The sequence below is a fragment of the Rattus rattus genome, chromosome 1 (genome assembly GCF_011064425.1).
Source record: "Rattus rattus isolate New Zealand chromosome 1, Rrattus_CSIRO_v1, whole genome shotgun sequence".
In the NCBI taxonomy this organism is placed as follows: Eukaryota; Metazoa; Chordata; class Mammalia; order Rodentia; family Muridae; genus Rattus; species Rattus rattus.
Window position 1 is genome coordinate 21,999,049 of NC_046154.1, and position 14,110 is coordinate 22,013,158.

Here is a 14,110-nt window from a genome sequence, read left to right on the forward strand (position 1 = left end):
CCGCTGAGGCCTCCCTCCAGTGGTACACGCCCAGTTTTAAATGTCCAATCAGTAGCAGGAATCCTGCTGATGAAATCCTCCCTCCCTCAAGACCTTATCACCAAAATACACTAGCTTTCACTACTACTTGATCAGACCTGACCTTCCCCATCTCCAAGGCTACTGCTAACCCATTTTATAGACGAGGAAATAGGGCTCCTCAGTGGTCCCCGGAGGGGCTCTCACCTGCCCATCAGGCCCTGGCAGCAGCTGTCCGAAGTCCTGCCCATTGGCAAAGGCCTCCAGGACGGACAGGAGGTCCCTGCTGCAAATGGCTGTCCGTAGTTTCTGGGGCTCAGGTGTAGAACGCCTTGCAAACTTGTGTTCCACATACTTGGCTACAATGTAGTTCCTGCGGCTGCTCCTACCCAGACAATAGACAATCACGGGACCTCAGAACATTTTCCACATAGTAATGGAACAACCCTCCAGGTGAGTCTGCTGCCCTAAAACATCTGGGTCAGAGAGCTCCCTTCTCCCCAGCCTTCTGACCCCAGATCCCTCTCAGACCCTGGAAACTGGGGGGCTAGCAAACCCCACCTTCTGAAAGTATCCTTACATGTCACTCTCAGCAGAAGGTTTAGGGCTGCCGTGGGAGGGCAGGTGGGCTTCCATGACTTCATTGAAGTGGGAGTTTCCGATGTTCAAAGCCAACTGGAGGCAGAAGTGGGAGTCAGCGGATAAAATCACGTTAGGGTGTAGCTCCTGGCAACGTTCAGCCTTCAAAGTTTAGTCCCTCCCTACAGTTCCCTAAGCCCCACCCCACTCCCCTAACACTCTCTCTGACCCCTAATCCGCTCTCACCAGCAGCTCCGAGGGGCCCAGGAGGTCCAAAGTGAGCGACTGGATGCGGGAGTAGCGCACGCCCAGCTCCCGGTGGACACCGGAGCACTGGATGCAGGTGAGCACGCCCAGGTTGGTGCTGAGCCACGTGGGGTCTGCAGAGGAGCGCAGTTGGAGTCTACATCTCAGAGTCCCTGCTCCAGGCCTCCCACCAAAGCTTCCCCACCGCTGACCTGCAGCCCCACAGTCGCAGCAATGGTCATTCCCCGGCCTGCTCTTCACCTCCGCGACGAGCATGTTGGTTAAGTCGTGGGGCTCCGTATCCAGTCTGGTGCCCCAAGACCACTGGCCGCCACTGGGCTCCCCGTGAAAGGCGCTGCTCAGTGCTTCGTCCTTGCTATTCTGTAGCACAGACACCCATCTGTGCAGATGGAATGGGTGGGTTGCCGACAGGAGACTGGGTGTGGACCAAGTTCCCTGCCCCATGCGCTGCCCTTCCCCCACCCCACTGATGGCCCAGCACGGGCACTCACGCCTCACACTCCAGTTCGTCCTCTGCATGGAAGTGGTACGTACGGTTGTCTGTGGGGGAGAGAAGAGGGCATCAAGCCTACAGATATTGCAGGCCCTCCCCAAGACAAACGTCTGTGTGCCCCAGAGACCAGGCCCTCCTAAGTGTCACCACCACCTTCATTCGTCATCTCCAAAGTAGGACCGGGATAAGGCTCTCTGCATAATCCAGGCTCAGTGCACTGCACGGGGCCCCAGCTCAAGCACAGCACGGCCCTCACCTCCAGCAACTACCACACTCTGGTTTCCCTGTTTCCTTCCTGTCTCCCTTCACCTAGCCCGACCAGCTCCCAGGCTGCCGTGTCTATGGCTCTAAACCATACTGCACCCTGCTTCCATTCCAATCACTCTAGGGTCCCTACTATCGGGGAACAGGGTCCAGACCTTTAAGAGGCAGTCCCAGGCCTTACCTCTTGCTGCTCCTGTGTGAAGTCCCTTGTAAGACTGGGTGGGGAATCTGTTCCACTTCCATGACTTTTGCCCTGCTAGCCCCCTCCCCAGACCCTCCCTCTCTTAAATGCTACAGTCTCTGTGTCTCTCAAGGCTAAACACAAATGCTCTCCTCAAACAGCCCTTAATTCCCTATAGCAGCTCAAGTCCTCTGAGGGGCTCTATGCACTCCTCCCTCCTCTGGACATCCAACCCCCACTCCCACCCCCTGCCCCAAGAGCCCTGAATCCCCTTCTCAATCCTTCCTTCCAAGAGGGTTCCCTGTCTGGAATGATAGCTCAGCGGTTAGGAGCACTGGCTGCTCTTCCAGAGGTCCTGAGTTCAAATCCCAGTACCCACAAGGTTTTCTGGAACCCCAGTTCCAACACACACACACACACACACACACACACACACACACACACACACACCCACATATGCAGGCAAAAACCAATACACATAAAATAAAAACAATTCATTAAGAGGGTTCCCTGAGGACAAGAGCCTTTAAAAAAAAATTTTTTTGAGACAAGGTCTCATGTAACCCAGGCTAGCCTAAAGTCCACCGGTAGCTGAGGATGGCCTTGCACTTCTGATTCCCATCCCGGGATCACAGATGTGCATCAGCACGCCTAGTGTTATACGGTTCTCAGCACTGGGCCCAGAGCTGTATGCATACAAGGCAGTGTTAGCTGTTCCTGGCCTAAAGAGGCCAGCAATTACTTTCCTGAGGCTTGGTGTTAAAGCCCCAGATTCACATACACAAAAATAATAAACAAACAAACAAACAAACAAACAAACAAACCAGTTTCAACAGCCAGATAAGCCAGAACCATTCGAATGTGTTCTACACAACCACCACACTTAATGTATACAGGAGGTGGGTGTGTTTCATGTTCGGTGGGCTGAGAGGTGAAACCCTATGAAGTACCAAGCCCCTGGTCTGTAGGGCTACACAGGGACTGAATTTAGAGCCGGGGCTGTGGCCCCTCAGGAGCAATGTGGGGCTGCCGTGGACTACTCACGGGTCACCAGGTCGAAGCACCTTTTATCCTCAGGGTTCGGCCTCACTTGGCACGTCAGCAAGGCCAGCTTCACTGGGGGCCTGTTGACCTGTGGAGATTTGAGGGGAGAGGACGCCATGTTACCCTTCTGGGCCTCTGAGTCTTCTGTTTCCTTATCTATTAAATAATTATGAAAGACCCTTTCCTCCCAGGGAGGGGATGGTATCCTAAGTTGAGCCTCTGGATACCATCCTTCCTCCTACCAGAGATCCCTAATCCTCCGTTATCTAAGATTAGAGGCCTGTTCCAGAGGGAGGGCTTGGCACCTGTCTGCTCAGAACACGGGAGAGCTCTCACCATGCTGTGTGAGATGGTCAGGCAGCCATACTTCACTCCACACTTCCTCTTCTGCCAGACTCTTCGAATCCTAAAGAAGGACAGAAAAACAATGTCCAGTGGCTGACATCTAATCCCCCTGCATCCGAGAACAAGAATACACAACACCTCCCCTCCCCTTCCCATCTACTGTGCCTCGTCACTCTCTGCCCTCAAGAAGCTCCCAGGAGGATGGGGCAAAGCCTCATGCTTTGGAATCCCCACTCTAAGGGTCAAGATGATGCTGGTACCCTGAGGGCGTCTAGTCTGATAGAAGAGACACAACTCACAACCTCACAAGCGTTGTGTGTGAGCACGCCGCAGCACACGAATGGGGGGGGAGGGCGACCTGAGAGGCTGGGACAGGCTTAGGTTTGAACGCTTGGTCCCCAGCGGCAGAACTGTTTGGGGAGGATTAGGAGGTGTGGCCTTTTGGAGGAGATCGATGTATCCCTGGGGGAGAAGCTTTGAGGTTTCAAAAGCCTGCGCAATTCCCCCGTAGCTCTTTTTCTGCTTTGTGCTTGTGGGTGAGCTCTGAGCTACCAAAGCCTGCCTGCCATGGTATCCGCCATGATAGTCACTGGACTCACCCTCTGGGACAGTAAACCTCCTTTAAACCCTTTCTTCCATAAGTTGCCTTGGTCATGGTGTCTCTTCCCAGCAATAGAAAAGTTACTAAGACAGTCAGTTCTCTATTTCTACCACGTGGGCTCCAGGGATTGAGCTCAGATGGTCAAGCATGTCACAAGCACCCTTACCCTCTAAGCGATGTCACTGGGCCCTTTTTAAAATAAAAAAGTTAACACCAGGAAGCGAGGCACAGTCAATGTTCTCACGTCTAGGCGTATTGAGTATACTGTATTGAGTCCAGGATGAAGGTCTATTTACTGTTTGGTTAAGTCTCAACTGCTGCTGACATCAAACTCATGGCAAGCCCCTGCCTCAGCCTCCCAAATGCTGGCACTAAAGGCATGTGCCAGGCATGGCCTCGTTGCTGCAAGTCTTGAAGAATAGCCTTTAGTGACCTTTAGCAAAGAGTCACATGCCCCGTTATCCTTGGATAATTGTATTCTATCAGACTGTACAAAATGGTCCGCAGAACCGTAAGAACAACCTTCATTCCTAGCTGTGTGTCTTTGGGCGGGTTGCCCAAGCTCTCTGAGTCACTCACCCATCACTCTTCTTGTACAGGAAGCCCACCTTCTCAGTCCCAAACTGCTTGTTGCCTTGGTGCTGGTGGATGCTGTAGCCGCCCCCTGAGTTCTTCCGGTTTGGGTGCTCCTGCCCCTCAGACATGCAAAGGAGACTTCAGGGTGTCTGGGAGGGAAGAGCCCCGTGCTGCACTGCTCCTCGGGGGACGCTCGGGGGCTCTTCTCCCTCCCTGCCTCCCTCCATATGCCAGGGTGTGGTGGATGGGTCAGAGGCTGACCTCTCTGCTCTCCAGATGCAGCATCCCACGGAGGGAGTCTCGGAGCTGGGTGAGCTTGTGCAGTTCCTCCTCCTGAGCCTGCCTAAGCTATGGGCAGAGGAGATGGTGCAGGGAGAGCCTGACCCAGCCAGCTCTGCACACTTACAGCTTCCCAGAAAGGCAGGGGTGGGGGTGTTGACTCCACAACTAAGGGACAGGCTGGACTTACCCCATGGACTGAGGCTGCCAGCTTGTCGATGAACGGGGACAGACTCTGAGCTGCCTTCCAGCCATCTTGGAAGAAGCTAAGAAAAGCCAGAGGCCAAACAAGGGATCAGGGAGGGAAGGAGATGGGTCCCACAGGGCACCCCTGGCTTGTGGCCTGAGGGTGAGAACAGGGCGGGTGTGCAGAGGTGAGGTTCAGCTCTCACTGACTAGTTTCAAGAGCTTGATAAGTGGGCCTCAGTTTTCCCATCTGTAAAATATGGATAAACGCTGCATTTGCCCAGGGGGTGCTAGGGGATCGGTGAGATCGCCATACCCAACCTTTAGTGCCCGAACCATGGTGAGTGCTTTATAAAGTGGCGTCTGTGTAAAACACTGTTGCAATGAGGTCCAGACATAGAGAGACCTGGAGGGCCCCAAACCCCAGAGGGGTGCTTTGTCCTGTTCCCCAAAGCATTAAGGGTGGAGGCGGAGGAGAGACTGACTTGTGCTGGGCGTGGAAGAACTTGATGAGGCTCTGCAGGAAGTCTGGGCCTTGCTTCACCTGGCTCTCTCCAGCTTTGACAAGGTACTGGCAAAGGACAAGACAAAAAAGTGTGACGTGAACTGACCCTGGTTTTGTTCCCTGCCTCAGGGCTAATCCTTTTACCCATGACTGAACCTTGGTTACATCCTACAGGCCAGCTGGCCAGCCCTAGGGCCCGTGACTGCTGCCCTGAGCGTTCGGAAGAGGCAAACCGGAAACACAACCCAGCACGTCCTCACTGCGGGTTCTGCACCTCACCTCACACATGTGCAGCTGGAAGACGCGTCGTTCTCGCTGTGTGTCCTGGGACATCGCCCCGTGGCTTCCTCCTGGGAACCTGGCTCGATCCCTCTCCTTCTCCAGCTTGGCCCTGGATCACAAGGAAAGAGACATTTGAAGATGCTTCACCAGCACTTATGCCACCCACCATCCTTACCGTGGATCCATGTGTGTGGGGACAGATCCCTTCCCTGTGCCATGTATGTGCTGTGGCTGACAACGAGAGAGGTGGGGAGGTCTGGGGAGTCCAGGGGGTCATGGGGGAAAAGGCACAAATCACATCAAGGCGGAGACAGGAAAGTGAAACAAGAGACCTGGCCTTGTCCTAGCAGCTTAGAGAGCGATGTCTGTGCAGTGACTGGAAGGAAGCCGGAGACATTAGCTTGGGGTAAGCTAGGGCTGGGCACGAGGGCTAGACCCTAGGATACCTTAGGTGGAGGAGGCAGGACCACTCGGGGCCTGGTTCCCACCAATGAAGCTTCTGGGTCTTTAAGGTAGAAGATTGTATGCCATAGGTATTAAGAGTCAGATGGATGACTCATTCTTATTAGCTAGAAGGGATGTCTCTTCTTGTTGTACAAACCAGGAGGATCCAATAAGGTGGGGACCCTGATGCTGGATCTGTCTGTCTGTCTGTCTGTCTGTCTGTCTATCACCTATGAATTGGAGATGACCTTCTGCTGCCAGGCGAGTGGACCTGGTAACAGTATAAAGAGTTCCCCACCAAGGAAGCTCTTCATAAGCATTAACTGATTCTTCCTGATTTACTCTTTCTCGGAGTCTGGGTCTTAAGTAGCCCAGACTGGTCTCACTATGCATCAGATCATCTTGACCTTGTGACCTTCCAGCATCCACCTCCCAAGGGCCGACATCATAGGTGTGCATCACACCAGGTTTTACACAGTTTTTACACAGTTCTGGGGAGCAAGCCCAGGGCTCTGTGTGTGTCAAGCAATCACACTACCGACTGAGCCACATCCTCAAGCTGACTTACCCGCTAATTTTGTTAACAGGGCTTCTCACACTTAAGTGATGAGCTCACGAGGCAAGACTCATTACTCCACTGTACAGATGAGAAGCCTGAGGCCTGACCTAGTTACACAGCTCTTAAGTGGCCGAGGTGGGATCTGAACCCAGATCTCTTTGATGCTAGCACTGACCTTAGTCCCCACCATCTAGAGACAGCCACACTGTCTTTGTTAGAATTTACAGTCAGGGTGATAGAGCTGAAACCCAGGACAAGTAAGTTGCTCAAGACCACAAGCCAGGGCTGGAGAGATGGCTCAGTGGTTAAGAACACTGACTGCTCTTCCTAGAGGACCCAGGTTCAATTCCTAGCCTCGACATGGAGGCTCACACCATGTGTAACTCTAGTTCAGGGGAACCTGACGGTCTCCACAGATACTGCATGCACACAATGGACACATAAAATAAAATGTTTAAAAAATAAAAATAACACAAGGCCCTGGGTTCGGTCCCCAGCTCAAAAAATAAATAAATAAATATTACACGTGGTCAGAGGAACTGCTTGTGTCAGATCACGCAGAGCTCTGGGCTTCCACCTCTCAGGCCTTCCCCAGTTCTGGCACAGAGATGGAAAATGAATACTTGTTGAATTTTTCTGGAGTTTTTGTTTGTTTTTTGTTTTTTGTTTTTAAGAATTATATAAGTACACTGCAGCGGTCTTCAGACACGCCAGAGGAGGGCATCAGATCTCATTACAGATGGTAGTGAGCCACCATGTGGTTGCTGGGAATCAAATCCACCTGCCTCTGCCTCCTGGTGGTGGGATGGAAGGCAGGTGCCACCACGCCCTCGAAATCTTACAAAGAGTTCTCTAGAAGAAAACTCAGGAAACTTCCCAGGCAGAGCTGCTTGGGAAGGTCTGTAAGGGAAGGTTGCTCTGTCCGCTTGGTAGACGTGGCCCTACAGGATGAAGGGGAAAAGAGGGCCACATGATTCCCTCAGCGACTCATTCAGAAGGCTGGCCTGTCTCTCTGCTGCCCATTTTTGGATCTCTAACATGAGCAGATGGCCACACGACATCCCAGACAGGATGAGGCTCTGAGCTCTCGGCTATAAGGTGGAGGTGTGACCTTTCAGTCTGGACCTGGACTGGTGTTCGTGGCTCTAGGAGACGGAAGGGCAATAAAAGCTTCAGCACCTGCCTTTTGGAACCCGGCCCACAGAGGTCGTTATGCACTAAGCGAACACTGAGTTCCCAGGATGCTTCCCCCGTGACAGAGCGGAATGTGCATGCTGGCACACCTGCCCCAGCTCACTGCTGCTGTCGTCTGAGGACATTACACTAGTGCAGAAAGATGGCTCTCAATGTTGGCTTCTTTATTTTCTGAGACAGGGTCTCATGCATCCTTGACTAGCCTCGAACTCTATGAGTAGGGGTGGGTAACCTTGAACTTCTCACCCTCCTGTCTTCTCTTCCTGGGTACTGCAATGACAGGTTTGTGCCATACCCAGTTATACTCTGCTGGGGAATGGACCCAGAGCTCTGAGTGCAATAGGCAAGCACTCTCTCTGCACACTGAGCTATGTCCCCTCTTTGTTTACTTGCTTTTGAGACAGGGTCTCACTATGGACCAGCCCTGGCTAACCTGGAACTCACTATGTAGACCAGGCTGGCCTCAAACTCAGAGAGATTCACTAGGATTAGTCACGAGCCACCAGGCCCAGCCCATTTTGAGCAAGGTCTCTCTGTGTACCAGGCTGACTTCAAACTTGCAATCCTCCTGCCTCACCTTCCCAAGTTCGACTTTATAGGTATACATAACCACGCCTAGCTCTGCATGATACTTTTTTTTTCTTTTTTTCGGAGCTGGGGACCAAACCCAGGGCCTTGCACTTGCTAGGCAAGCGTTCTACCGCTGAGCTAAATCCCCAACCCCTGCATGATATTTTATTAATAAAAATAGCAGATCACGAGCTGGAGAGATAGCTCAGTGGTTAAGAGCACCCGACTACTCTTCCAGAGGTCCTGAGTTCAATTCCCAGCAACCACATGGTGGCTCACAACCATCAGTAATGAGATCTGATGCCCTCTTCTGGTCTGTCTGAAGACAGCTACTGTGTACTTATATATAATAAATGAATAAATCTTTTAAAAAAATGGCAGATCACACAACAATATGGTTATTCTGGTCTCAGTCTTGTTAACACATTTCATTTCAATATTGTCTCCTTCCTGGGGATTAAAGATTTTTTTTTCTCCTATACTTTGGCAGTTTCTCCCTACTTCACCTTGCTTTTTAGTTTTCTGAGACAGAGTCTCACATATCCCAGGCTGGCTTCAAACTAGCCATATAGCAGAGGCTGGCCCTGAAGCTGTTCTTCCTGACCCCGCTTATTGCACACTGCAGAAATTATAGGAGAGCATCGCCACGGCACCTCTGCCCTGTTTTTTGGTTGTTTTTTGTTTGTTTTTTAAGTGGCTTCTGGGACTTGAACTTAGGACCTCATGCTTGCAAAGTGAGCACAACTGAGCTGTCTCTCCAGGCCCATGCCCCCGACCTTTTTTAACAAACACATTCCCCACAAAGTGACCCTCATATTCTCCTAAAGATGATTAAACTTTTTTCTTCTTTTTCCGTGTGTAGGTGATGGGACAGGATCTCACTACTGTCCAGACTGGCCTGAAACTCCAGGGAACCAAGCAACTTTTGCCTCAGCCTCCTGCGTATCGAAGATTATAGGTGTGTAACACCATGCTGAGCAAACTCTTTCTCTCTCTCTCTCTTTTTTTTTAACTTCACCGGATTTTCTAGATTACATTTCTGCTTTAGCACAATGTAAGAAAAAACACTTTTTCAAAGGAAGAATACAGAGTCTGAAACCGGAACCTGAAGGAGCCTAAGGAGTCTGCTTAGGAAAGGCTGGCCGCTGGGGGCCACAAACTCCTCTGTCCCTGGGACAGCACGGGGAAGCCTAGGTACTTCTCCCCTCCTCTTCTATGTCCAACCCAATGTTTGCCGCTCCCATCTGCTGCCCAGCTGCATGCCCCTGAGCTAACAACTCTGTCCCTTTGAAGCTCTGGATACACCTCAGGGCTGAGTTATCTTAAGGATGCAATATCTTGTCCACATGGGCGTCACAAGACCAGGTCACTGGGGGCAGCACCCTGTGGTCCTCTGTCTTGCAGCACGGTACCCAGAACCCAGCCAGGATTGCCTATAGGCTCCAAAGAGCCAGACACCCTGAGTGACACAACCCAAAGTCTCCCTCCTTCTCCAATGCAAACATGCTCTCCTGAAGGTCACCCTCCCCAGGTCACTTACACTTTGGTTTCATAGTCCTTCCATGCCTTCTCCAGATGCTTCTTGGAATCCTGGAGTTGAGAAAAGAATGAGTTGCCCAAAGGGAAGCATGGACCCTGGGATAAATAGGATACTCTGCTGCCTTCAGGGGGACCCCACTCTTTTTTGGGAGGGGCCCTACTCTTAAGCTATGTTGTTCTCCAACTGACACTAGCGCGCTGAACCAACTTCTTTCCTGAGGTTCAGCCCATCCCCACTTCTCCCCAGAGTTGCCAAGAACCAGTCAGGTGTGGTGGGTTCTAGCCGGGGGTGCAGCCAGCCTCTGGGCTCTGCTGAGAGTCTTGTCATGGGCTGTGGAGGATGAAGGCTGGAAGATGAAGGTCAAACACTACCCCGATTTTATCCTACCAATCTCTTCTGCCTGATTTGACACCACCAGGAATTCTATGAATTCACAGAATGGTTGAGAAGTCTCCTTAAGGCCATCCGGCAAACCAGTAAGACTCAGCTGACCCCTGGCCTGGCTTGCCTGGGCCGGATGCTTGAGCCTTAGCCAGCTCAACTCTCCACACCCTTCTAGACAGCCTTAACTTCTTCTGAGAAAAAAAAAAAAGTCATCTGTCTGGTTTGGGAGGTTCCCAGGATGGTGTCACTCGGACGAGGACAGTTCCTCCCCATGCTTTGTGGGGCAGACTGCTCAGGGAGGTGACTCTGCCACCTCCTTTCACAGGACCTCTCTGCATGGACTCAGAGCTGCCAGAGCAGCAACAGAACACTGAGGATCCTGGCCTGTGGACCTTCCATGTCTCAGCATGTCTGCCTTTGGCCTGCTGGGAGAGGTGAGGACTCAGAGCCAAACTCTACTCATGGCCTAGATTCCAGGCCCTCCAGCTGATCCAAAGGCCATATTCCTGCAGAGACAGCCCCTCACTTGGCCTCTCCTCCCAGCCAGTCCTGCATCCACTGTCCCCTCCGCAGACCCCTCTGTCCCACGTGGACACTCACGTGTCGCCCATCCCTTAGATGCCCCTTCATCAGATTGTCCAGCGGGAAGGAGACGATGTTGTTCAGGTTCTGAACCTACAAAAAGCAGAGACCCCCGCCCCGTGGAGATCAGGGTCTGGGGAAGTACCAGGAGCCAAAGAGGAGCCACAGGACTCTAAGAGGCAGGGAGAGGGAGAGATGAAGGGGCGGAGGGGGACTGGGGTAAAGAATGCAGTGCCATCCCTGGACTGCTCCAGTCCTGCATGGGGCTCTCCCTGCCTTGCTGCAGGACCCCCTTTGCTCCTGGGTGAAGCAGAGGAGGGCAGAGGGAAGTGAGGCTTGAAACAACACTAGGAAAGGGGGCGGAGTGGGAACACAGCAGACTGTGATCCCAGCGCTCAGAAGGCTGAGGCAGGCAGTAGGACCACTCTCAAAACAAAACGGTGAAGATGGGTCACCGTACAGAAATTTCAGGTCAAGGGGTCAGAGATCAAGGGTCACAACTGATTCTTCCTGGTCAGTTCTTAAGATGCTGGGTTTTGGCTAGAGAGATGGTGCTGTGGGTAAGGGATTTGAGTGTTCCCAGCACTTACATGGTGGATAAAGACCATGTGTAATTCCAGTTCCCAGGGATCCAACACCCTTTTCTGGCCTCTGAGGGCACCAGATACACACACCCATGGTGCATATACATGCATGCAGACAAACACGCACATGGGATAAAGATAAATATATCCTAGAAGCTAATCAAGAGGCTGGCTTTGCTGTGACTGTGGAAGGCAGACTTGGGGGCCTCACCAGGTTCTTGAAGAGGGCGGCCACCTCTCGGGTGAATACAGCGAGATTTAGGAAGCCAGTGGACAACTCGTGGCTGTTCTGGGACAGGTGACTATTCCCCAAGGCCTCCACAGCCTCTCGGTAGTGTTCCTCGGTCTCCACATGGCCTACAGACAGGAAAGGCTCTCAGAGTCAGCTGCAGGTCTGGCTAGGCCCCGGGCCCTGGACCCCAGGCAGGCTCACTCACCGAGACCAGAGCTGTGGATAGCACGAACAGCCTTCTTGATCCTCTGTAAGATAGCCTGGTCTCCTTCCAGGACCTAGAGGCAAAGTGTTCAAGGTTCAGAGGGGCTGGGTAGGAAGGTCTTGACCTCAGGAATTGACCCTCCAAACACACACACACACACACACACACACACACACACACACACACACACGCACACACAGAGAACTTGCTGGGCTCCTTCTGCCAGTTGTAAACTGATCGACCACCCTCTTTTGCCTGACCACACAGAAGTCACAAAATAATGAAGCCACTCTAGGAAGACTACAGATTTTCCACCAACCTAGTGCCGACCAGAGCTATATAAACCAAGAGACTCAGAGACACGTGACATAGGAGAGTCGCCAGGCTAACCAACCGAGGCTTCTGAATTGATGGGTCATGGAACTGAATGTGTGGATGGCAAATGACTCGGAAACTGTAAAATATTTCTGAAGATGTGATGACCCCAAATTAATTCAAGGTCAAGCGTATCGCAAATCTGAGATAGTATTTTTTTCTTTTCTTTTTAAGATTTATTCATTTATTTAATGTACATGAGTACACGGTAGCTGTCTTCAGACACACCAGAAGAGGGCATCTGATCCCATTACAGATGGTTGTGAGCCACCATGTGGTTGCTGGGAATTGAACTCAGGACCTCTGGAAGAACAGTCAGTGCTCTTAACCACTGAGCCATCTCTCCAGCCCCCAAATCTGAAGTATTTCTAGCAGAGTTCACCCATGCTATATGTTGCCACTTCTTCGCGGCCTTGGCTCTGAACATACAACATGAGCACCTTACACAGATGCAGGCAGAACACCTTGGTGCACACTTGAGACTCCTGCATGTTGGGAACTGCAGGGACTTTTTACTGTACATACAAAGTGTTGGGCACTTTCAGAAACATAATGGCTTTGTTACAGGAAACAAAGACTGAATATTCTCCCATCATTCCTCAGCATGCACTAAATAGTCCTTTCTGGGGCCTGGAGAGATGGTTCGGTAGTTAAGAAAGAGCACACAGGGGCTGGGGATTTAGCTCAGTGGTAGAGCACTTGCCTAGCAAGCGCAAAGCCCTGGGTTCGGTCCCCAGCTCCGGAAAAAAAAAAAAAGAAAAAAGAAAAAAGAAAAAAAAGCTGTCCTCATTCCTCCATATACACATTGGTATTTGTGTGTGCACAAATAAAAATCTTTTAAATAAAAAAAAAAAAGAAAGAGCACACAGTGTTCTTACACAGGACCCAAGTTCAACTCTCAGTCACCATCCACCTTGGAAGGCTCACGATCAGCTGTCAGTCCAGCCCCAGGGGACCTAACGCTCTCTCTCCTCTGGCTTCCACGGGTGTCTACACAAGATGGCCGATGCATACACATCCACATATCCATAAATTAAAATAAAACAAAATCTTGGGCCAGGCATAGTGGAGCACACCTTTAATCCCGGCACTCAAGAGGCAGAGACAGGCAGATCTGAGTTTGATTGAGGTCAGACTGGTCTACAGAGGGAGTTCCAGGGTCAGGGAGGGCTACATAGAGAAACCCTGTCTTGAAAAATCAATTTAAAAAAAAAATAGAAAAAGTATTAAGGGGGAACTTCTGAGCACAGCCTGGGAAGGGAAGGTGTTTGGGGAAAGGTAGAGGAGTTCCCAGGAACCCTTTAACAACAGCGGCGGATCAGGAGCGGAGGGTCGGGGCTCTAGCATCTGTCACACTGCGCATGCTCTGTGCCCCGCAGACTTTGAGATCCCAGCCACACACACAGGAAGCAGGGAATCACCATGACCATTTTACACTTGAAGGGGAAGGAAAATGTCTAGATTATTCAGTCATAAACAGGGGCCAAGTCAGAACTTAGCCCAGGATGGGCTACATCCAGGGTCGATATTCTGCCCACATCGAGCAGACCCAGAGTCTGATTCGTGTTTTGATTCGTGGCCCCAAATCATGTCCACCTCAACCCCAGCTCCAACATCTCCACAAGGTCTCTCACTGTCTCCTAGAAAGTAGGCAGGGAACCAGGAAGGAAAGAGGGAACCTGACTTAAGAAATTGAAGTTGGCAGCAGTCCTCGATTCCCAATTCCTTACACTCTGGAGCCTGTTCTGCAGAAAGGAGAACAGAAGTGGTCTGGACGATCCTGGAGAGGATTCTAGAACAAAGAGGTGGAAGTCAGGGAGA

The 14,110-nt window shown here is 51.5% G+C and overlaps 1 protein-coding gene across 1 annotated transcript in view; it reads right to left on the bottom strand.

Moving 5' to 3' along the window:
* Positions 1-14,110, bottom strand: part of Asap3 (ArfGAP with SH3 domain, ankyrin repeat and PH domain 3) — a 40,530-nt gene that overhangs the window by 5,921 nt on the left and 20,499 nt on the right. The window contains exons 2-17 of the mRNA XM_032896119.1: positions 11,915-11,987; positions 11,689-11,834; positions 10,912-10,986; positions 9,928-9,977; positions 5,618-5,729; positions 5,319-5,404; positions 4,838-4,913; positions 4,630-4,716; positions 4,372-4,481; positions 3,183-3,252; positions 2,847-2,934; positions 1,356-1,404; positions 1,056-1,243; positions 844-977; positions 599-693; positions 226-403 (exon numbers count right to left, since the gene is read on the bottom strand). Coding sequence (XP_032752010.1) covers positions 226-403; positions 599-693; positions 844-977; positions 1,056-1,243; positions 1,356-1,404; positions 2,847-2,934; positions 3,183-3,252; positions 4,372-4,481; positions 4,630-4,716; positions 4,838-4,913; positions 5,319-5,404; positions 5,618-5,729; positions 9,928-9,977; positions 10,912-10,986; positions 11,689-11,834; positions 11,915-11,987 — 1,617 coding nt within the window. The remainder of the gene's footprint in view (positions 1-225; positions 404-598; positions 694-843; positions 978-1,055; positions 1,244-1,355; positions 1,405-2,846; positions 2,935-3,182; positions 3,253-4,371; positions 4,482-4,629; positions 4,717-4,837; positions 4,914-5,318; positions 5,405-5,617; positions 5,730-9,927; positions 9,978-10,911; positions 10,987-11,688; positions 11,835-11,914; positions 11,988-14,110) is intronic.